Raw genomic sequence first — 25,074 nt, forward strand, 5'->3', positions numbered from 1 at the left:
GTGTTAGAGAGATTTGAATTAAAGGGGTCTAAAGTGTTTAAATGCATACGTGGTTGCCTACTTAGAATCACTAAAACACATATGTCTAATTCATTATTCTTTAAGAAAACACACAATTTGATCACTAATTCTTGTCTGTAGCTCCAATGTGCACAATGAGTTATGGGCCAAGGTTTTGAGCAAATTCTCTGAGCACTAATGATGTAAAACGTTTAGACAATCATCAAGAACACACATTAGCTGTGCAATTTAGGTTGTGGAGATATGTAGTATTTTTGTCAGAAAGAAAACTATTCAAAACTTCTGAAGTATGTAACCTACGGCTTTGAATCAACTTGCAAAAATCTCAAAGTTTGCCTGTGCATGTAACTGAGCTCTGTAAAGTCCAAATCTATTGCTCATATGTGACCCTGGATCACAAAACCAGTCACAAGTCGCACGGGTATATTTGTGGCAACAGCCAACAATACATTGTATGGGTCAAAAATATCGATTTTTCTTTTATGCCAAAAATCATTAGGATATTAAGTAAAGATCATGTTCCATGAAGATATCTTGTAAATTTCCTACGGTAAATATATAAAACATTTATTTTTGTGAGTGAATGCCGCACAATCGTGAACATAAATGTAGAACTTTAAAGGCGATTTTATCAATGTTTAGATTTTTTTGCACCCTCAGATTCCAGATTTTCAAATAGTTGCATCTCGGCCAAATATTGTCATATCCTAACAAACCATATATGGAAAGCTTATTTATTCAGCTTTCGTGTGATGTATAAATGTCAATTAAAAAAAAAATTGACCCATGTGACTGGTTTTGTGGTCCAAGGTCACATAATTTCCAGTTAATGCCTTGCTCATAAATCTCATAGACTGTAGATCACAGTCATATATACTGTAGATGATGTAACAACCTATGCACCTCTGATCTAACCTCATATGTGACCCTGGATCACAAAACCAGTCATAAGTCGCACAGGTATATTTGTGGCAATAGCCAACAATGGGTCAAAAATATCGTTCTTTTATGCCAAAAATCATTAGGATATTAAGTAAAGATTATGCTCCATGAGGATATTTAGTAAATTTCCTATCGTAAATATACAAAAAATATATTTTTGTGAGTGAATGCAGCACAATCGCGAACATAAATGTAGAACTTTAAAGGCGATTTTATCAGTGTTTCGATTTTTTTCCACCCTCACATTCCAGATTTTCAAATAGTTGTAACTCAGCCAAATATTGTCCTATCCTAACAAACCATACATCAATGGAAAACGTATTTATTCAGCTTTTATATGATGTATAAATCTCAATTTTTAGACAAATTGACCCATGTGACTGGTTTTGTGGTCCAGGGTCACATTTGTATAATTCATAGAAACTTGACCTGTCAAGACAACACGTCCTGACTCATACTAGCAAACATGATTAAGACAATTCTCTGGAAACTAAAAGGACATGAATGCATTACCATTTCCCAGCAATTTGTTTTCCTAAGCATTTAGCCGTTAGCTTGAGAACACGACTGTAGCATAAGAACACAAGCTAATCAATCAGTTTGTTTTTCACCTAACATATCAGTTTCTGACAGCTTTACGATATTAAGTGCTACCGGTGTAAGCATGGAAATAATATGCAAATACATTTGGCATCTGACTCCTCCGGAATCGGCTCAATCTCCAGCCTACCATTAATCCGATGACAAATAAGCACTAAGCACATGGAAAGCATGATATTAGGACAGCAGATTGAGATAGACATAAACATGACGGATAGAAAATGAGTGAGAGAGAGAGAACTTTTATTTCCCCTGGTGAACAGGGTGGCATCACAGATTAAAAAAAAAAGAACGAAAAAAAGCTTCTCCAGCTGGCATTTTCTCCATATCTGATTACGTAAGAGATTATATCATCATAACAGAAAGACCAGGTCCAACTGTGTTGGGCTTCATTCCCTCTCGATGCAAAGTGGAATAGTGCAAGACACTGCCATGACACAACCCACCAGCGCCTCAATGAGTTCAACAAGCATGCCGGTTGAAGGAGGACACTGGATTGTTGTTTTTCATTGCTGAAAATGTGCAACTGGCTTGGGATCTAATATGCTGATTTGGAGCTCAAGTACAATTGACACTCAATTATTACATATAATTGAAATGAATGACCCTGTGGTGAAAATCAAGTTCTGTACTAAATGAAGCAAGGGTGTAGTTATATTTAAGCTATTTTATGGCATGAGGAAATTATTTTCACAGGAAATATGTCATTTTGATTATCAAAGATGAGTTTTAACCAATGAAATAATTACTAAATTCAGAACACACAAAAATACTAGCACTTTTAAACCGTCTCTAAACCGTCATCTAATTGGTTTGTTGTGTATTAACCTAACTAATTGGCAATTAGTCAGTGAAGATATAAAGGTGTGTGGATTGCTGACCCTTTAATCTTCGAAACAGATTCCTGGGATGAGTTTAATCCAGTATCACAACCAAATAGCACAAAGGGGCATGTCTGACTGTGATGTGTATATACTGCCATTTATTCTGTAATCAAAAAGAAAATTATTGTTGGTCTTCAATCATAGAACATTATTTCAATGCATTTATGCCAAGAAATGAACATCAAAACAAACAGGTAGAAGCAGCCTTAAGCAAGGCCTTTCCAAAGATGACATCCCAGAAGCATTGATCTTGCATTGATTTATTGACTTGTAAATGTGCTGAATGCTTGTCCATTGGCAAACAAATAGTGCACTCTGAACTGTTGCAGAAAAGGCACTGACAATCACTGGCTTGTTACTTCTTAGTCACGTACAGTGGTGACAGCAAGCAAGAATACAATCATCTACATCTAGCAGTCGATTCCTGCCACTCATTTGTCGTATACGTTCCTGTTGGCATTATCCACTGTCTAACGCTTTGATTTTAAGAATGTTCCGTTTGATCTGATAATTGGCATTAGAAGATTGCCTTCCTACTGTTAACAGCTATCTTACATAACTTCCAAGTGGGGGTAAGCCGCTAAGCCGGGCGAACAGTAGCAAGCATGGGCTTGTAAACAAGTCGGAACGTATCTAAAGATTATCTAGCAACCCACGGTCTCACCCACTCCGCGACTATTGTATTCCATTTCTGGCCCTTATAATTCCATAGATAGACCTCTGAGAGGTCTTGGTGGCATTAGGAATTAATGTTCTCAGGTTAAAGCTATGAAAAGATCTAGGCGGATTACCTGACCTTATTTTGCCCCATCATTTTATGTATAGAAGGTTTTTAGTGTGTAATGTTGCTGTTTGAGCATGAAAAAGGTCGGCAAAGTTACAAAGCACAAAGTTACTCCAGAGAGAGTTATTTTCTATATCAGTTCTGAACTCCCTGAAACGCCTTGATTGTAGTCTTGAATTGTCTACCGGGAATGAACACATCACAATTTTCCTCATTTAAATAATTCCCGCCCTAGGAATATGCAAAATAAAGGGTGCGAGGCCTTGTTGAGGCCAAGAGATGCTGTTTTTCTTTTTTCAATAATGCGGTTATGGTAGGGGGTATGATATTTCCGAGACACGCTCGAAGCGGTAGACCGATCACAAAACACTGATTCAGCTGACCAATCAGAGCACACTGCTCTTTTTGGAAGGAGGGGTTCCATAGAGACAGGATCTAAATATAGTGTTACTGACAGACTGTGAAGAGAGGTGATGCATCAATGTAAAATATGTTTTTTGAACATTCAAGCATGATACCTACTCAAGTAGAACCCAAAAACAAGACTTTGTAAAAGGGCATAATGGGTCCACTTTAAATTAAACAACACTTGGGCTAATGTATATTAACTATATAGCTCATCAGAAAATAAGTGCATAAATATAGAATATGCGAATATAGAATGCAAACCTGATTAGAATGCAAAACAGGAATGCAAATGAACGGGTGTCTGTCATAGTTTGAATATTTTTGCAGAGCAATGAGGTTATATGAGTTGTTTCAGCAAAAATCAGGAGATAGCTTAGCATGACCATTAAAATGACCATTTAACCTATCACTGAAGATGGTAAAACATCAGTTCAGTCGAATACAATAGTGCTTGTAGTCATGGCAATAAAATAAAATGTATTTTGCTTGTTCCTCTTGGTGGAAAATAAAATGCCAAGGTGGTGAATCATATGACAGCATGAGTGCATTAGAGAGTAGTGAACATAATTGTATGTTTGCTTCAGAAAATCCACATAGTTTATATGCAATTAAACCCTTTAATATTTTACTCCGTATGTCTCAAAAGTATTTGACACGGAAATATTGCACTGTAGACAGAAAAAAAATCTTTGAACTTATTTTTAGGAAAACAACTTTCCTATAAACTATTAAAAATAAATTCAACTGGAACAAAACTGCAAACAAATCCAGTATATTTAACTAAATGTTGAAACTTCAAAATTCTACACACATCTAAGTATGCTTTTTCACATTTTTGGATGTTTGGGATCTATAAACTACATGTCGTCACATGCCAAACGTCTGCCTAAGAAACACAATTAAAGATTTCCTAGAATGTGGGCCATCTGTTTAGATATTATCCAGAATGTAGTGGAAAGCCATAGCAGGAAGCAATTCTCAAAGAGCTTCTCAAACAGAAACAAAAAATTTTCACAGTCGATTACCACTTTTTTTTCTGACCGTTTACTGTGTTCAGACATTTGTCTACAATGTGTTGTTCTTTCAATTGCTCTTTTCTCCAGCCCCCGCAGTGAAACTCTGCACCAGCTGCACAATACATAACCATCCAACCCACCTCTTCTGTAGAGGTGTGAGCGGCGGTGTAGTGTTGCACTATGGGTGACATAGACCTGAAAGTTGATCGGTCGTGAGCCAAATCCAGACTAATGTTAGGGATTAGGATCATGATACTGTTGACGGGTGAACCTGTGTCTTTGGGGACATATGTAGTCATCCAGGTGGGTGGCGATGACTGCGTAAGACTAATTCACAGCAAATCTTTAAAGTAGTCTGTCGTCATTCAGGTATAATCAGATCACAGGGTGTAAACTCATGATAAACTACTAATGACCCATGCCCCGAAAGAGTCTTGTCTTTTTTTAATTGCTTTTTTGTGAAAGGGATAGTTCACTCAAAACATTTTTTTTATTTCAATATTAAATTACTTTAAAATCAAACAGTTTGTTTAAACGTGTTTGAAGTGAATCACATTGTTAGTTTAGTATACAAGTGTAGTTCACCCAAAAATTACCATTCTGTCATCATTTACTTACTCTCATGCTGTTCCAAACTTTTCTTTCTTCTGCAGAACACAAAAGAAGATATTTTGGAGATTTTTCCCCCCCCATACAATGAAAGTCAATGGGGTCCAAAACAACAACAACAACAACAAAAAAGTCAAAACTTGCTGAAATTTCTCGAATTTTGTGATTCAAAGAATAAATACAGATTTAGAACAGCATGAATGTAAGTAAATTATGTGACACAATTGTAATTTTTGGGTGAACTATCCCTTAAAGAGAAACGATTCACTTCAATCGTATAGTTATATGAATTAGTTTCCACAAATTGTTTGATTTTAATGTAATTTAATATTTGATTTGTTACATTATATCAATGAAGAGGTGCTTTTGGCCCTGAGATTTACTGTAATGTAAGTGAGCGGCATTATGAATCAGTCTCATCTGAATTTGATATAAAATCATGCTATATATTTACAAGCTGCCAAAAAGAGATACAAAACACAAAGAAAAGGAATAGTAGCACGTGTACTGCACATGCAGAGCCCAAAACACACTTCGTTAGTATAGATATACATCACCAATTGTTATTGTTGATGGAATAACACAACACCTTAACAACTGTGAAACTGTTAAACGGTGAAACCAGTCGGACTAGCTCTCTAACATCTTCCCCTGCAGACAAATATCTCCACCTGTGTCTGTGAATTCATGTTTCTGCAAGACTGAGGATTCTTTCCTGGTGGCAAAGCTTTCCCCAAATTTCTACATTTCAGCATTACTCCATTAATCTGCTCATGTTATAAGGCACTTTTAATTTCAGAGTGGCTTTGACAGGTATTGACATTAAAGGAAAAGTTCACTTAAAAATGATAATTCTGTCATCATTTACTCACCCTCAAGTTGTTTCAAACCTGTATGAATCTGCTGAACACAAAGAAAGATATTTTGAAGAATGGCAGTAATCAAACAGTTGATACCCCCATTGACTTCTATAGCAGGAAAATAAATACTATGGAAGTCATTACATCGTTGAGTAAATGATGACAGAATTTTAATTTTGAAGTGAACTATTCCTTTAAATTACTTGCATTCAACTTGCATTCAATTACCTGCCAGACTGACGTTCCATTATTTTTAAAGAAATAAAGCAAAAAAAAAAAAAAAAGTAACTTTATAGTCACGTTTGTCAAGTTCCAAAAAGGACATAAAACTATAATAGTCCACAAACTGCCATAAAAGTAGTCCATATATGCACTATATCAAGTCTTCCGATACCATGCAATGGATTTGTAGAAGGAACAGGATAGAATTTTAATTATTCAATGAAAATCGTCCTAGCCACCGAAGCTCTTAACTACTGTTATATGGGAAACAGCTTTGTGAAATGATCATTTAGTGTTCCACTGAAAAAAAATATATATATACAGGTTTGCAACAACATGAAGGTGAGTAAATACAGTTTTGGGGTGTATTATGTAAGCTATGTTCTGGCATGTAAAAAAAAAAAGAAAGAAAAGTAACTGCTATACAAAAAACAAACTGAGTAAACCTTCAAAAATGTTTCATTCGGAAGTGCAAACAATGACTCAACAACATCATCGCTCTGACATGGGATCCGTTCCAGACCTGATGATGCCGAGCAATAAAAGCATTTGCAGAGGTCAATGAGTTAATCAAGTGAACAGGAAATAGGTCAGTGCTGAATAGAAGCTGGAAATTTAAGAGCGATATATATGAAAAGCTGCTTAAGCAGGCTTAAAGGGGATATGTGTAAGAATTTCCATGTATTAATCGCTTTTTTATTGCCAATGTGTAACAAAACTTGAGACCTTCCAGACTTCCTGTTGACTATGAAAGCCTGTAGACAGATTTTTATGTGAAGGAAAATCAAAAGTAATTTAACGTCATTGTGTCTATTTTTATTCAAATAGTCTCACATAGCCAGATCTGTATAGTCTATAGTCTCAAATGTCTAATTTATGATCAAACTACTGTATCATAAGTGATCATAAGTCATTTTAAATACTTAATTTTTCAACATAATGCGGGTGAATTGGAGAGCTTGCATCCACATCGCTATGATCAGATGCTTTCTTAACTGCTGCTTTCTCACCGCTGTCATTTTAGTTGCGTTTTAATTTTATTGAGATGAAGCACGCATGCAGCACACATTTTATCAAGCACGCAGCACATATTTAGGTATTCATCTAAACGTATATATATATTTAAATACATATATATATATATATATATTCAACAACTCATGACCATCCAATTCAAACTGTTAGCCACATTTCCCAGATACACTTCACATGCCTTATTGCCGCTATGATCCAGGCCATCAAGGTGGCTCTAACCAACAAAAGACTATCATGATAGCAGGAGTTTTATTAGCCAGCTCAATAAACAACCAGAGCGATATGCAAGTGTTGAACACTCTCACTGATACAATCAGCTGAATGGCCGCTTAGGAAGTGGCATGTCTCACTTTAATCAGGTAAAGAAGCTATTTCCAGTTCCGCACGTCACACACAAAGCACTGGGTTTATTACATATGAATATCCAATTAATATTAAATACAAAAAGATAAATAGAAAAAGCTGATTTCTGCTCATACTGTACACTTTATCTGACCTCATATCATGCCCAGCATTTCAAGATGATAATTAAGATTATTTTTTATTGTATGACTCTGTTTGAATTGCAAAACAGCTCTGACATAAGGATCAAATATGCCAGACACCAAAATAACCTTTACCTCTGAAGCAGTCACCTATTATTAAACTGTTGACACTCATTGCCGAGTTGAAACCCTGAAGACTTCACAGCCATTCTGTCCTCTTATGCCCAGGATTAGACCGATGCAAAGCTCATTACATAATGAACGCCTATATCAGCACTTTCCAATCTCTAATATAATTAGACTCTAAAGCTCTGCTCTGATTCTGGGCCGTGTGAGCTAACTTGATGATCACGTCAAAATCAAAAATATTTAAGTCACACTTTACATTACACTGCCTGTTAAATGTATAATAATGAGCACACAATGATAACGTCTGCTTCATATGTAATTGCATGCAGCAAGTAAAACATGTTCCTGAATCAACATATTTTGTCGATCCTGGAACAAAATTCCTGTTTGAAACTTAAGTCCTACTGTATATCTCTAAACCTATAACTCTACCCATAAGTTATCCTCAAATTAGAGGGAAATAATAGGTGAATAACACTGATGTAGAAGCACCTAACCCTGGTTGTAAGCCTAAACTTGACATAAACTATAAACTGTAAACTTGTCCCTCAAATCTGATTGGTTGATTGGAACTTTGTTCTAGGTTCAACACAGGTGTTGATCCAGGAACATGTTGTCCTTGGTGTAATCACTCACAACGATTCACAATTCAATCATATTATTTAATACAACAATAAATACACTGCATAAACTCTTTAATGTAAGAATATTGTACACCCTGATTAAAGAATTTGACAGAAGTCACAGTTTGTGTTAAAAGCAAAAACACACCATTCACACTTGTGCGCCATTTCAGAAACACACAATAATCACATTGATGGACCATTTGATCACATTCAAATGGACCATTTGATGATGTGCTTCGTATTCATAAAAAAAAAGGAAGAAAATGAAAATATGTTTAAATTTATGAATACGAATCACATAAACTAAATGGTCCATTCCCTTGTTCCATTTAGATGTATACAAAACAAAAAATGTATTAAGCTCAAGTTTTTTTTTACTTATGTAAAATCCTTAATTCATACTATAAATAATAGGATTATTCAAGGATTATTCAATTAAATTTGATGGAATTTTACTATACAATTGAAATTCGTACATCTTAGAAAATCTTAAATATTTTGTGTCTATCTATCTATCTATCTATCTATCTATCTATCTATCTATCTATCTATCTATCTATCTATCTCTCTATCATCTGTCTGTCTTGTCTATCTATCTATAGTTTATACATAATATAACTAGAGAGATTCATAGGAATGGAGAGAGACTAAAGATACTTAAATATAATACAAATAAATCTTAAGAGTAGAGAGATCTATCCATCTATCTATCTGAATAAAAAGCAGTTAACTCAGATTCTATGAAGCACACTGCATGCTAACTATCTAATAACTAATTATATCAATAGTAAAGTTGATTAAATATGAAATATTTAAAATAAGTAGATAAAATAGTATTGTAGAAGTAAATATTGCAGTTCAGTCAAATCATTCATCAGTAAATTTTTTACCATGTATAAATATACTCTCTTGCATTATAAATCATGTTGGTTCCTTACGCTAGCATGCAAGCATCTTTTCTTATTCGAATGTAAATTCTATTCAGTCAAAAGCATTCGATATAATGTCTTCGAGATCTCAAACAGCAGAAAAGTAGCAGCTCTGCGCTTACCTGCTGTTCATAGAGCTCCTATAATCCCTGTTTAATGATCGTGCTATCAGGATGGCTACATTGAACTGCTTGATTTCTGCTTTCCTTGCTTATGTAACAGCCCGCTCGTAAAGCTTAGATGATGTCTTGAGCAAGACGTGTGTTCCTTCAGCCCTCAGGTAAGTCAAATGCCTCCGGGCGTCCGGGTGATGGGCATCTACTGTCTAACAGGTTTGCCTGTCAGTGGGCGTGGTCTCGGTCGCTCAGCCCCTCCCACACAAACCCCTCCCACTTTGCGCTCTGTACTGAGAGTTCGGTCAGTGCTGATGCTGGAGTTTTTACAATACATGAATGAATAAGAATGGACTAAAGATCGGTGGGTCCCAAATCAAAAGTAAATATTTAAGAATTGGTCACTAAATAAAAGTATTGCTATTGATAAACATGCAGATAGCCTAGATAGATAGACAGATAGACAAACAGACGGATATAGATAGATAGATAGATAGATAGATAGATAGATAGATAGATAGATAGATAGATAGATAGATAGATAGATAGATAGATAGATAGATAGATAGATAGATAGATAGATAGATAGATAGATAGATAGATAGATAGATAGACAGACAGACAGACAGACAGACTGATAGACAGACAGACGGATATAGATAGATAGACCTTTTCTTATAGATAGATAGATAGATAGATAGATAGATAGATAGATAGATAGATAGATAGATAGATAGATAGATAAATAGATAGATAGATAGATAGATAGATAGATAGATAGACCTTTTCTTATAGATAGATAGATAGACAGACCTTTTCTTATGGATAGATAGATAGATAGATAGATAGATAGATAGATAGATAGATAGATAGATATAACGACAGATAGATAGAAAGAACGAACGAACGAACGAACGAACGAACGAACGAACGAACGAACGAACCATAGATAGATAGATAGATAGATAGATAGATAGATAGAACCTGTTTAAATGTAAGATACAGCTGGCAGTTATTTATGACAATCCGGTATGACTCTTGCAGTCCAAACACATGACTGTACATATTCTGCTCTTGCTCAAACACTGTAAAACCTGTTGAGATAAAAGCTACACATCATTCTCTTGAGTACTTTGTTTGCCGCTCAGTGCGTCTCAATGAGATGGTAATAAATTGACAGATTACTAGGATACAATGGAACTTCCCCTAATAGTGACATTGCAGTGTTCTGATGGCCATGGAAAAACACAGCATCAGGACGAGGAATGGTAGCATGACCAATAAAACATTCAGTATCAAAGGATGCATTTGTAATAAATCTTCGGAGCTGGGCCAATCTGTAAAAGCAAGGATGACTAAGACATTTGTAATTACCTAATTTTTGCATCAAGGATCTAGATTAGACTGCTCGGATTACCAACTTCAACTGAAAATGGACAGCTAAAGAAATTAGTGTCTACAGCCTCTAGAAAGAGAGAAATGTTTAAAGTGTTTAAGGATAAAACATGTTTCAAGAAAATAAAAAAGGTAAAGCCAGGCAACAGACAACAAATGAATACTGAGCAATGGCACACTTTATGAGACATAACATGTCAGAACCTCACTGATCCAGCTTGAATCCATTTAATAATAAAGGGAGTTTATGCTTAACAGAACATAAACAAATAGTCAATAACAAATATACCACATATCACTAGTCTAGCTCACAGAACTCTGGAATTAAGTGAATTAATGAAGACTTTTTAACCTTTTCTTGAACTTTAACAAATCAGAGATTATTGGGACAGTGATAATAACAGGGTTCACCAAATGTGATTTTAAAATCTCATGTAAATATTTTAGGCATGAGGCTTGAGAACTCACTGTCATCACAGCATTCTCACAGTATTTTACAGGTTTTATTTCTGTCACCAATGACCTACAGCCTAAGTAAAGGTTTTCATTCACATACAGACTGAAGTTATTGCAGACTGTTATGCCATAAAGAATGCAATTAAATCAAAGGAGGTTACAGGTGCGCACAGTACATATAACTCTAAAATATGACATGTTTCTTGCACCAGAGACACAATAGTTCAATAAGGTTTTACAATGTTTCACCATGACAACTAAACTTTCTATAACAATTTCCAAATTTAAAATAAACCACATGCAAAATAAAATAAAATAAAATAAAATAATGAATCAGTTAACAACAAACCAAATTGTATCTGCAAATAAATATTGTAGTTATGTGCTACCTTTCTCAGAACAAATTATTTTCATTATTTTTAACAAATCGTTGGAGTGATTTTTAGAGGATGGAGTCAGTTTCTCTCAATCACATATATTCCCAGCAGAGTAATCACATATATTTCATCAAATTAGCCATAAATAAGTATTTGTAAGTCTATTGACAATAAAAAGTTTGCTTGTCTGTCTTTAAAATAAATAACCCACTTGTTTTTGATATTTTGTCACTGTATGAGATGAGAAAAAGTTACCAAGTATCTCCTCCTCTTTTTTTCCTTCTTTAAAAAAAAAAAAGAAAACCTGGCATTAAATGGCTGCTTAATAATAATAATAATAATAATAATAATAATTCGTATTATAATAATATAATAATAGTAATAATAATAATAATAATTATAAACAAACAACTAACTAAATAGATAAATGTCAGTTTACATCTTCATGTGTAGATTTTACCGCCACCATTGTTATCCCCAGTGAACCTAATGACACTGGACTGTGATGTCATGTGATCATGTGACTGCTTACATGCACAACTAGAAACAATAATAGATTAAATATAGCCAGGAATAGGAATGAAATATGATCTTATCCATGTTGATTTTCATGCAATAAAAGCTCTTAACAGCATCTTCAATATTTATTTGACTGTTTATTAATGCAGTTTGTAGGTAATTCCTAAAATTCAATTTCCCAAAAGTAATCCAAGACATTTGCCAATGTCTCATCTCTAGAATAAAGTGGCATTTCTGTAATTATAATTAATTATGAGATTGCTTCTCCTAGGCCAAGATAATAGCATAATTCTGATGATCTCCACTGAATTTTATCCTGAGTCACAGAGGTCCACCATTTAGTATATTTGTAGTGGTATAAGTGGATGAGAAAACAAGTAGTAAAATTAGAGGTGATAAAAGGCTTTTGTCCAGACACATGTCTAGAAATATAACAAATTCACCCAGAGGTAATCCAATCAGAATGAACTATGTGGGAACATGATGTATAAAATAATTATGTCTTCAACATTAATGAGTATCATTTAAGATGTTTTTGCTTAGTTTTAGATTAATCACTTTAATCATGTCAAAATGTTTTGATATATATTTTTCATCAGGTATACATATGTTACCGCGCTCGTTAATGCAAATATTTAATCAGCCAATCACATGGCAGCAACTCAATGCATAAAGGCATGTAGACATGGTCAAGACGATCTGCTGAAGTTCAAACTGAGCATCAGAATGGGGAAGAAAGGTGATTTAAGTGACTTTAAACGTGACATGGTTGGTATGGTATTTCAGAAACTGCTGATCTACTGGGATTTTCTCACACTCTTCATCTTTTGCACAACCAAGGGAGTAAATAATGAATGATGGCACTGATTAATGGTCAAATTTTCAGTCTTGTTGCAAAGCACTAATGCTATAGTTCACCCATTGAAAATATTATTTAATCACCCTGATGTTGTTCAAACTTTTTTTTTTTTTTTTTTTTTTTTTACAATACACAAATGGATCATTTTTGAAGAACATACAGGTAATTTGTCATGCATCTACAATAAATGGAGACTGGAGAGTTCAAACTTCAAGAAGGTCACCATAAGCATATCATAAAAATGTGTCTGGAACAACATGAGGGAGAATAACGTAATTTTGGGTGAACTATTCCTTTATGGTCAAATTCAAGTCAATGATGAACTAAAATGGTTATATTTAAATGTAACAGGATCAAAGCACCTGTAATCAAACTAAAACTTTACTTTTTCAAATTACCTTTTGAATTTTTCCATGGCACATGGTCAAGTAGCATGATCCTGTACGACTCAAGGCCCATTTCACCCCGGCAGACAGAAGGAAATCCTGCATGGCTCAAAGATCAAACAAGCTCAAAAATGACCTCTGCAAATCAATGTTTCTATGGTCAGCTGAGAGAGCTGTGCCAGTTAATGGGTAGAGAGAAGGGGCTCTGAAAACATTCAGAAGTCATAAAATAAAGTCATAAAGTGAAGTCATAAGTAAAGTTGTGTAAAGGTCAGTATTTATTCATTTTGTAATGTAAACATGCATGGATTTTATTAGACAAGGACCACCCTTTGCTGATGAGTTTGGCTTTTACTGTTAATTACATGCTATAATACACATACACACACAGATATTGCAAAAACACACACAGCCTCACAGATTTAATCCTAATGATTTCCTGTGCACCGTGCGGTTATTGAATTGACCTCGAATTCACTTTTGCCCTTGAGTAAAGCACTTAAAGGTCACCTCAGGGAGAGTGTGCCTTAGTGTACTGTAAGTATGTATAGATACAAAAAGTGAATGCCAAATGACATGCAAAGATGGCTTATGGACCAGACAAGGGGCTTTAAACTGAGAGAAACCCAGAAACAAGTTACTATGCCAGTATATACAATTACATTTCATGGCTCCTTTGTGGCACAATCTTTTTAAACATATAAAATGTTTATCTCATAATTGCAAATACATTATTTTAATTTGGGATCTAATAGCAACTTTATTAGTAGTATTTTTTTTTATTTAAGCCTACATTTTGTTTGTTATTTTCAATGCTATTTGTTTTAAATACGTTTTAATAATTTCATAAATATAAATTTTGTGTAAATAAAAGAATTCAGTCCATTTTATTTTGCTTTATTTATTCAGTTAGTAGTTATGTCTTCTTTTCTGTATTGTTTACATGCACCTGACTTCTGAATTAATATGCACACAGGCTCAGTTCTCCCTCCCTCTGTTTTTTACATCCAATCCTCTAATCTGTGAGATTGAGCCATCATCATGGCCAGAGAAGGTCGACCGCATGTCAGGCTCACGCCAGCTGTCCAACACTGAACGAGTGCACTGCCATTCGCTTTCTTCCGCTGTCAGTCATCTGTCCTATTGCCAAATCTTCTGAACTGTAGATCCTTACCTTTCTCATCCCATCATGTTCCCAAAAGGTTAGTCTTGCTTCCAGTTTTTGTGGTATTGTGTTGTCAGTTCAGGTGCCTGTAAAACATTTGAATAATTACAATTGACATATTTCACAAATGCTTTTGAAATTAGAGGATAATTTGACAAATCAAATCTCAATACAAAGTTCTGTTATGAAACTATAGATTGTCCAGGCTGATCTGCCTGCAATCACATCATTCTCTGTAGGGCACAGCTGATTGGTTCCTGCTGTATCAGTAGCCAATGAGCTTGCTGCTCATCTTTCAAATACTTGGTCAGTGTCTGCTATAGCAGTTTGCAGCACGCTTCAGAAACCCTCCACCTTCCCCAGCTCCACTTGTACAGATCTGTTACGGGTAAATCATGTATAATCATCTATATTGTACAGCAGCAGCATGTCTTACTTGCTCACAGCAGCGTGTTGTGATATATTGGCAGTAGCAAGTCCCGTATTTCTCTGCAGAAGCAGCGTAGCAGATCTATTCTGGAAAGACAAAACAAATCAACACTTATCAAAGAAAGTCTGTGCTCAGATTTGCCAAGACACAAAGTCTGCAATCAAAAATCAGAGATCTCAGTGAGAACTCAACATTTTTCATTAAAGTCTCAAAAGATCTGAACTATGCAATCCACATTCATTCAGCTCTAAACTCTTATTGTCCAATATATTTCAATAATTGTCACGTTTTGTCAGATTTAGTTTTTTATTATCCTAAGGAATTTTAGGAGAAACATCTCAAGTTGATACTGAATTGAAACTGCAACAAATCCATTCCCTTGGTCCATGCAAGAGCAACTTCTTAACAATAAAATTTTAATTTCTCTGCTTTCTATATCAATTACTGTCTGTGGCATCAATGAAACTGTACAGAATAAAATACTAGTACATGAAAGTCCTTCCTCTTTCCCTACTGTAAAATACAGCATTTATCTTCTCTTCCATCATGCAATAAATCCAGGATTTTACAATTACCCAAAAATGTGGCTATCCATCCAAATATATCCACACACCACTAAACTGAATCTGTCAAGATTCTGGATTAACATCACGATGTAGCCAATGAACTCTGACCCCTTCTGCTTTTAGAGTGATTGAAGCCATTAACGGGGTCATGTTTAGTTGTGTCTGATGAGCTTAAAAAGCAGTTGTGCGTGTAAAAAAAAAAAGGTTGCTTCTAACGAATCTTATCTCATTCTCCCAATATCTGTGCTCTTCTTTCTAGAAGTTTCCACTCCTGCACACCTGCACCGGTGAGGTTTCCATCAACCACATCCGAAAACCCTCCAGCAATAACTGTTTCCCAACCAAGGAACGAATTTCCGCTCATAGTTGGGTGGGTTAGGGGGTGGGCCAAAAAAAAAAGAAAAAAAGAAAAATCCTCCGCTGAACTCAACGTGTTTTGGTGTTACGTAATTCTACCATCTGGAACTAGAGTTGATTTAAAATGTGTCCATTGTGTTATGGATTTTTTATTTTTTTTGTTAACAAAATCATGATGTGTTTGAACTTGAACTAACATTGACATAATGCTTACTGGCATAGGTGACTTATTATATTTATCTGAGCTCAGTAGTTTAAGGTTAACAGGACTTATTATGTAATGTTGTCTGACGGTCATGAGTCAGTAAAACATTTTAAGAGCTTTATTGTATTCAATACCACATTCTCAAAGTAATATAATAAACCAGGCTGCAAGTATCTAATTTATTCAGTAAAGTAACAATATATTTGGCAAATGTTTTTATTGATATTACCTGGTCATATGAACCTATTTCTGAGCTCACAAATAAGTAAAGCCCTTTTTAATGCATTACACCACAGTGCTTGTTTGATGTGCCACTCATCCAGGACAAATTATGTTTTAGTGGTAATATGAGGACATCTGCTGGTGCATATCTAAACTTTATGGGTACTTCTGAAATAACATGTACAGTACATTAACCCTTTTTTCAACATCAAGATTCATACATCGAAATGTCATCGCTTCTAACTCTGATTACATGAAAAAAAGGGGGAAATCTTCTTTTGTTTTTTAGATATATTATTAATTTTAATGAATTTATTTATTAAAGTTTTTAAACTGTAAATTTATTTTAATACATTTTGCTTTTCATGCACACTTGTTAAATTGTGTGACCTGCTAGAATATGCTTAAAAATCTTTTTTCTCTATTAATAATAGAGAATATTTTTAATGACTCTTAATGAATCTTGTTTTAACCCTTCATTTTCAGTTTTTTCCTTTTATTTCACAAACCTGAATTTTTCCCTCTCAAATATCTCTGTATGACCCTTTTAATTTTTTTCAGTCTGTTAAACATCACTTCAGTGTAGAAAGCCAAGAGCAATAAAATACAAGAATAAACCAACATTAAACTTCTTTTAGTTCCGTAGCTGTAGGCTATTTTACATGTACAATGAATCATGATGCATAACTGTTGGACTTTGCCCAATGTTGGGTGTTGATCATAGATTGGCACATGTTTGGCAGTATCGCTCTTCAACTCTAGAGGGTGATAGAGCACTGCTATTGGAGACCAGTTACCAGCTTTGAGATTCAAGAAGCTTATTACGGGCTTTTAAAAAGGCCTAAGTATTAATAAACATAATATATATATACATACCCACAGATATGTATGTAATATTATAAACAAACGTCAAGCTCTTATGGATCCTATATTGGGATCTAACAACCCATCCCTGATTACTCCACAAGAGTGCAACAACTTTGCCCCGCCCTCAGTCGACACCGATTGGCTAGCCTGTCCTCTCCAAGTTTCGGAAAACACTGTGATTGGCGCGGTACGTTGTCACTCAATTCAGCGGGGAGTGTTTGGGATCCTGAGAGGAAGTGAATGATTCGCGTTTGCACTTGACGAGGAGAAATCATATTGTTGGGGGAAATTAAGCGTGTATTCACCGAATTTCAGCCGTTAAATGAGATTAAACCGGTGGACGTACATCTTCTGTGACGATATGGTTTAAAAGGATAATCGTTTTTTTGCATTCAGACTTCGTTGCTTTGGATCAACTTGCATTCACAGGAGGTGGAGGAGGACAGACTTTGCTATTGTTCCAGCTTTCACACGAGTGTGTGTGTGTGTGTGTTTTCGTGTATGTGTGTATTAAATTGCCCTTTGGCTTTATGGCTACGAATATTGAACCCATTTATGGACTCTCAGAGGATGAAGTAAGTACAGTTTTTTTCTAAACCATACCATCTTTAAGACACAATGCATTACCATATTAATACTGTATGTTTATAATTTTTCAATACCTGATTTCAGTGTTTTTTTAATGGGGTTTCCAGTGTGACAAATGATCAGGATCAATTTCAGTAAGCTTAATACAATTGTTTTATTGTTACACATATAAATAGGAAGGTTATTAAGTATTTAAATGGCAATTGCTATTACCTTGTTCTTCCCATTTCTCCATTAGTTTAAATGGGATATCTAGTGTTAGAAAATGTAATCGAAATCGTAATATCTTCCTATTACTACCAAAATGCTAGACTAGATTTAAGTGATCTAAGGCATAATGTGTTGTTTTTTTATGACTGGCAACTCACCTGTCAGAAATCAGGATGTTGTTGCTTTTGGGTGTTGATATTATTGACATTGACACTATAAATGGCTGACTGATTGATGTCTTTGTTTCTCTATTAGTAGGAAAGAGTTATTTGTTGCAACACATTAATAGTTGTCCATGATATTACCTTGAAGAAACCATGTGGGTGAAAAGATGAATGCATGATAATCAAGATTTATCTCTAGTTTCTAGGTGACACCAGTATTACAGTGTTTCTAATAATGTTACAGCAGATTTTGTAGCAACCACAACACCATGTTGTTTGTCATAACAGGGCCCCGGTGTGACCCCTGAAAATTCAGGTCAACTGTCTTGAGAGTCTGAGGGCCGCCTTAGGAAGCAGGTGTTCGTTCATGATTCATCATTTTTAGTCAAATGCTGTTTCTCTCAACTGGCATACTAGATATGTCTTTTAGTTTTTAATGCCGATGGTGATATAGTTCAAGGCCACACATTGTTCATAGGCGTAAATATCAGTGAAGTGTTTATGTAGGCGTTGATATTTGAGTCCAAAGGAGAGACCCAAGTCATGTACTACTGTATGCAAGTCGGCAGCTACATATTTAAGTCCGTATCACATTAAATTGGCCAGTCAGCAATTTCTGGAAAGATGTGTGAACTGGCATGGAAAGCATACCAGGTTTTTATGTGGAAAAGTACTGAAGTACTTTTAGTCCAAATCCCGAAACTGTAACGTATAAGTAGGCAAAGTTAATTAATAATTTCTGCACAATGGGTCTTGATATGTTTAATGTAAACAAAGAGAGGAATGTTACTAGCTAGATGTTCATCCGCAGGTTAAACGGCGGATGACCAAAGTTAAGCATTTGTTCAATGTTTGTGTTTGGGTGTTAAACAGCAGGAGAAAAGACTCAACATCCCCAGATTCACTCTCTCAGGAAGTTCTCCTGAGAAAACCTAATAGAAAATAAGATCTGGCCAAAAAGTGTAAACTTGATTTTATTTGATTGAAGTCAGCATTAAATGAGAATTCACCTGATCTATTTTCTAAATGCATGTTATTAATCTTATTGTGAATTATTCATCCAAGCATTTTTTTTTTTTTTACCTCGTAATTTTTTATTAAAATATAACTCGATGTTGAGGTGAAATGTCATACTTCTCTCTGGTGACTTATGACAGGCTTCTCCAATCATTTCTGCTTAAACCGCTCCTTTCTTACAGTCGACTGCAAACCTGCATTCAGATTTCAGTTATGACAGAAATATATTACTATTGTATAATAGAATGTACTTTAACAAAACATCAACTTTATGAATAACATCAACAAAAACAACAATAATACAATTTATCTCAACATTATTTAAGTTTTTTTTTATTTAGTACATTTCCGTTGTTCAGCACTTTGGCAAAAAATAAAAGGATAAAAGTTAACTTTTCATTTGATTACATTTTAAAACATTAATCAAATAGTTAGTTTTATGCATTCATTTGATTACCACCGTTTTTCATAAAATATTTGTATGAAATCATAAAAAGAAAAATCTATTTCATAGGACTGTATTATTCTTGATTTTAATTAATTATTAATGATACAAATAAATTTTTTATCTAATCCACAATCAATTATTACATTTAATTGATTAGACATGCTTTTGATGTTTTTGAAACAAACAAATGGTTTCAAGTTTGTTACAATGAAGCATTTGTTCAAACCAAATAAATTGTTTTCATTCATTTAAAGGCCATTTTAACAGATGATAATAATAATTGATTGTTAACCGTATACCAATAAACCGTAATATTTTCTGAGACTGTTTCTGTTATCATACCGTGAAAATCTCATATTGTTACTAGGCTACTCTCTGTCTTAAATTTTTTCTACATGGATAAATTCCCTATATTTGTTTTCATAGCCTTCAATTTTCACATTTTTGTAAGACATTATTGGGCAGGATGTGGAATAAGAAAAAAAGAATACAGAAAACACAATTGGATTTTTATTGGGTGCGCATGTAAACGTTGCTTTTGTGACCCCCCCCCCCCCCCCCCCCTTAACAGAAGTGGTGTTTCTTATAAGTGTTTGTTTACTTTTAGCAATTTTCATCATTCAGTTCAATTCACATTTATTTGTAGCGCTTTCCACAATACACATAATTTCAAAGCAGCTTTGCAGAAAATACATGAGTCCACCTTACAATTTAGAGTGAATGTGATCATCATCATTGAATAGATATTGTAATACTATAAAACACAGAATACTAGCAATCTCGGTATCAGTCATTGGTTGATCACAAGTATTTTCCCTCCAGTAACCCAGCATGTTGACATGGTATCCCAGGTTATTGCAAAATACACACAGGCGCACACCACACGCAGACGACATGCATCGCTTCATCAGTATGCGACAAGCATCTATCAAGTTGGCTTGGAGTCAGCCTTGTCAGCGGGTCTGTTTACCACACAACATTTTCTCTGTCCTGTGGGATCCCGTCACTCGCTCCCAGAGTTCCTGCTGGGCTTGAGCATGCCTTTCTACTCCTATAGACCTCAGTTCCCAAGACACTGTCATTACACAGGAATGACAAGTTCTCCCTTAGGAACAGTCTGGCAATTCCTTTAGACCTTTTATTGACAAAACTCTTGTGGACTTTTAAACTCCCATTGAGTAATACAGGTTTATTAGATAACCATGTGTAGTTTAGGCATGCACAATGAATTGGTGACAAATATTTATTGTATATATACCATAGTACCATTTAAAAGATTTAAAATGTTTTTGAGATCTCTTATGCTCACCAAGGCTGCGTTTATTTAATCGAAATACAGTAAAACAAGTAGCCTAATATTGTTAAATATTATTAAAATTATTAAAATATGTTTTCTTTTATATATTTATATATATATTCCTGTGATAGGAAAGCTGAATTTTTTTAGCATCATTACTCTAGAGACATCAGTGTCACATGATCTTTCAGAAATCATTCTAATATGCTGATTTGGTGCTCAAACATTTCTTCTTATTATTAATGTTGAAAACAGTTGTCCTGCTTAATGTTTTTGTGGAAACGGTGATAATATATTTATTTTCAGGATTATTTGATGAATGAAAAGTTCAAAAGAACAGCATTTATTTGAAATAGATACCATAACATTATAAATGTCTTTACTGTCGCACAATTTCTATTTCACCCTGCTCCAATTCATGTTTCCAACCAAGTAAACAGAGAAAGTATGTATAAGTTAACATTTAAAGTAAACCAAACATGTTGCATTTCATTTTGGAATTGTCAGTTTTTGGTCTATGTTGGTTCAATTCCATTGCACTAGATATTTTTGAACATAAACATGTGTCTTGTATTAAAATTAAGACATTTAAGAGACATTAAGACACATTATTATTATTATATCACAGACAAATGTGTAATGCATACATTGCTTGATAATCATCTGGGAGTGCTAAAGAATATTCATGAACAATGTTATTTTACCTTCTGATTAGCACATAGCCAATAAGTTAAGTCTGCTCAGTGACCGTCACATCACATAATTATTATTCATGTAAAGGTAGGATGTACATACAGTATATTACAGCATACAAAAAGCAGAGTATAGGTTGTCAAAGAAAAACATTCTTGGAATCATTAAATAATAACAATAATCTGATAATTTGGACCTGTGGCTGTGTGTTTTACACGCACAAACGTTTACTCGATTACGCACTCACTCGCTCAGCGTCATGAGCGTGGAATGGGATACAGCGACATGCCGTTACATCATCTTCATTAAAAATACATGAGCTATAGTTGCAGCTGAATCATGTTTTCTTGATCCGTGTGGCATGCCTCTGTGCTGAGGTCCTAAGATGAAGCAAGAGAACCTGAGAAACCTGAGACTCCACAAAATCCACCATTTACTACTATTATATATAAAGCTAGTTCCCCTTTTGATAGATGTATTACTTTGTTTACCCCTAAGGGCACGTATACACCATATAGTGCTTTTCAACTGTAATTTCTATTTTGATGGCAGCCAGATATCAGAAATTCAGAATTATTTTTAGTTATGTTATTTATATGTAATGATTCTGCAGAAAATCTCTTGTGTGTTTAGGTTGCAGGCAGTGCTTCTCCTTTTAAATGTTTTATTTTCTTGTCAATATTGAATGAGTGTCTCTCTCTTTCTTAGCCAAGGTCAACATTTTGCATTTTTATATTTAAAGTATTTCATATTAGCGTATCAATTTGCATCCATGAATTCTAAGTGCGAAAGAAGCGTGAGAATAGAAAAGTGTTAGTTTTTTAATATTTTGGAACGTGTTGTCAATTTAATGGTGTTTAATGGAATTTTTGAATTTTGAATTCAGGGCATGGAATGAGTTGGATTTGGAAACTGTGTGCAATTCAGTGAGTAACTGAGTTGCAGAGTAGGATGAAACAATAGGCAGTAATTAAGCATTCCGCACATAGCAGCCGCATGCTTTCTGAAGGTCAGCGATGTAACCGGTCAGATCTTCCACCTCTCTGCCCCGTCGCTATGTTTCCCTTAGAGCAACCTATAAAGTATGTTCTTTAATGACACCATGAATAAAGGGAATCTATCACTTGAACTTGCAACCTTGTTATCAAAACCAAATTCCTAAACATTGGACTGCTGCCCACTTCTTACACGTTTAGCTCTGAATGAACCCTGTTTCTCATAGTCTCCAGATAATGAGTACAAACACAAATAATTAAATGTAGATTTTTACTAGTGTTGTTGCCGAACTAGTTGACTTCGCTAGGGTGTTCTGTGTGGTTTTCATGCGACTGCTATGTGGTTTCTAGGGTGTTCTTGGTGGTTGCTAGGTGTTTGCTCACTGTTCCGAGTCTCAACAAGAACTGACTAGTTTATCTGCATATTTTTAAAATATATACTACTGTTTAAATGCTTGGTGCTCAGCAAAACTTAATAAAAAATAAATAAATAAATGTATAACTTTATTCAGTAACTTTCTGTTCATCTAAAAAAAAATTATCACGTTTCCACAAAAATATCAATGCTGCACACAACTATTTTTCAGCATTGATAATTATAAGATTTTTTTTTTTTTTGAGAACAAATCAGCATATTATAGAGTGATTTCTGAAGGATCATGTGACACTGAAGACTGGAGTAATGATGCTGGAAATTCAGCTTTGCCATCACAGGAATACATTTCATTTGAAAATATATTAAAATGAAATTGCAATAATATTTCACAGTATTGCCGTTTTTACAGAATTTTTTATCAAATCAAATGCAGCCTTGGTGAGCAGAAGTGACTTCTTTCACAAACATTGACCCCAAACTACTTAACGTTTGTCTGTATTTTAGTTTTTTTAGCTAATTAAACACGTTTTGTGTGTTTAATTAGCATGGCGATAGCTTGCTGTATTTTAGGGGTGCGTCTCAATCAGCTCCCTAGGGCACTGATCAAGGAGTTGGCTATTTTTAGGGCAAAATCCTACCAGTGCACTGAATCGTTCACTCCCTGAAAAGTCCCAATGCACTGTGAGAATGTTCCCTTAACAGAAGTTCTGAAGTGCGAAACATAAATCATGTGAGCCAGTTCACTACACATAATGACACACAATAGATGTTTTTTAAAATGCAAACCATTAATTATATTTCAGCATAAATTTACATCGCTAGAGAGGTAATGTTCCAATGTGTTGTGAGCAGGGCCTTCACTGTCCGACTCCTCACCAGTGCCCGAATTTGTGTACACGATATACTGTTTCACGACCTAGGGAGCTGATTGAGACTGTTAGATACATGACTTTATACAGGATTTCCTTTAGATGGTTAATGCATCCCACGACTACTTTGAAGATCGTTTTATAGGTAGGTTTGCATACCGTGTATCACTACTCCTTAGATATTATATAGTCCCTAGATTGCCCTTGACTTCCTCCATCAACATAAATCTAAGAGATTTTTATGGTGGTTTCATTGTCTGCCAGATGAAAATTGTAGGTGTGTTTGCTTAGAAAAGTAGTCAGAACCACCAATTAAAATGTATCATAATTTATATTATTATTGTTATTGGCCTGCTGAGCATGCAGGCTTCTCAGTTCCTGTTGTTTTTGGTGTAATTTGACTGATCTTTAGGGCCACTTAAAAAATGTATTGCAAAATGAGCATGATGAGATGCTTAGAAGCACTTACAGTGAACCTTTCAATAAGGCAGACTTGGTTCTGACGAAACCAGGTGCCATAACATTATGAACTGCATTGATATGGAAATGCATCCCCTGAACTCAGCAGTCTTGATTATGTAACTGCTGATTAAAGCATATACAAATGGTTTGCAAATCTGTGTTTAGACAGGTTAAAAACAGAAGCCCTTTGATAATAACTCTGTGCAGGGAGTCGGGTTGGGAATTGTTTGAATTTTAACGATTCTGATTCCGCTTATCGATTCCTAATTTTGATTCCAATAAGAAAAAAACAAAACATTATCATTCACATTTATTCTAAGTCTTATTGTAAAACATTGCATTGTAGCTGAATACTATGAACAAAAACCAAAGAACAATTACACAAGTAACTTTTGCCTATGGTTTAAAAATACCATAAAAACAACTAGCCTAACTAATATAAATGTCAAGCATTATTAAAGACAAGTTAACCTTCAGCAATTAAAAAA

The 25,074-nt window shown here is 34.7% G+C and overlaps 2 protein-coding genes and 1 long non-coding RNA gene across 5 annotated transcripts in view; 1 reads left to right on the forward strand and 2 right to left on the reverse strand.

Annotated features, from left to right (window-relative positions):
* The window catches only part of prlra (prolactin receptor a), a 33,298-nt gene extending 23,443 nt beyond the window's left edge, over window positions 1-9,855 (reverse strand). The window contains exon 1 of the mRNA XM_082140498.1: window positions 9,673-9,855. The gene's annotated coding sequence lies outside the window, so the exon portion shown is untranslated. The remainder of the gene's footprint in view (window positions 1-9,672) is intronic.
* A 2,934-nt stretch (window positions 9,856-12,789) lies between these two features.
* LOC309476959 lies at window positions 12,790-16,125 on the reverse strand. Its single transcript, XR_014198435.1, has 3 exons — window positions 15,826-16,125; window positions 15,257-15,336; window positions 12,790-14,906 (listed from the first exon to the last, which is right to left on the reverse strand). It is a non-coding gene; the product is annotated as an uncharacterized lncRNA (long non-coding RNA).
* A 1,555-nt stretch (window positions 16,126-17,680) lies between these two features.
* The window catches only part of nedd4l (NEDD4 like E3 ubiquitin protein ligase), a 79,745-nt gene continuing 72,351 nt past the window's right edge, over window positions 17,681-25,074 (forward strand). For all 3 annotated transcript variants that reach the window (XM_082140352.1, XM_082140353.1, XM_082140344.1), the window contains exon 1: window positions 17,681-18,042. In XM_082140352.1, coding sequence (XP_081996478.1) covers window positions 17,998-18,042 — 45 coding nt within the window. In that variant the 5' untranslated portion in view covers window positions 17,681-17,997. The remainder of the gene's footprint in view (window positions 18,043-25,074) is intronic.

Source organism: Leuciscus leuciscus, assembly GCF_965113295.1.
Source record: "Leuciscus leuciscus genome assembly, chromosome: 16".
Taxonomy (NCBI): Eukaryota; Metazoa; Chordata; class Actinopteri; order Cypriniformes; family Leuciscidae; genus Leuciscus; species Leuciscus leuciscus.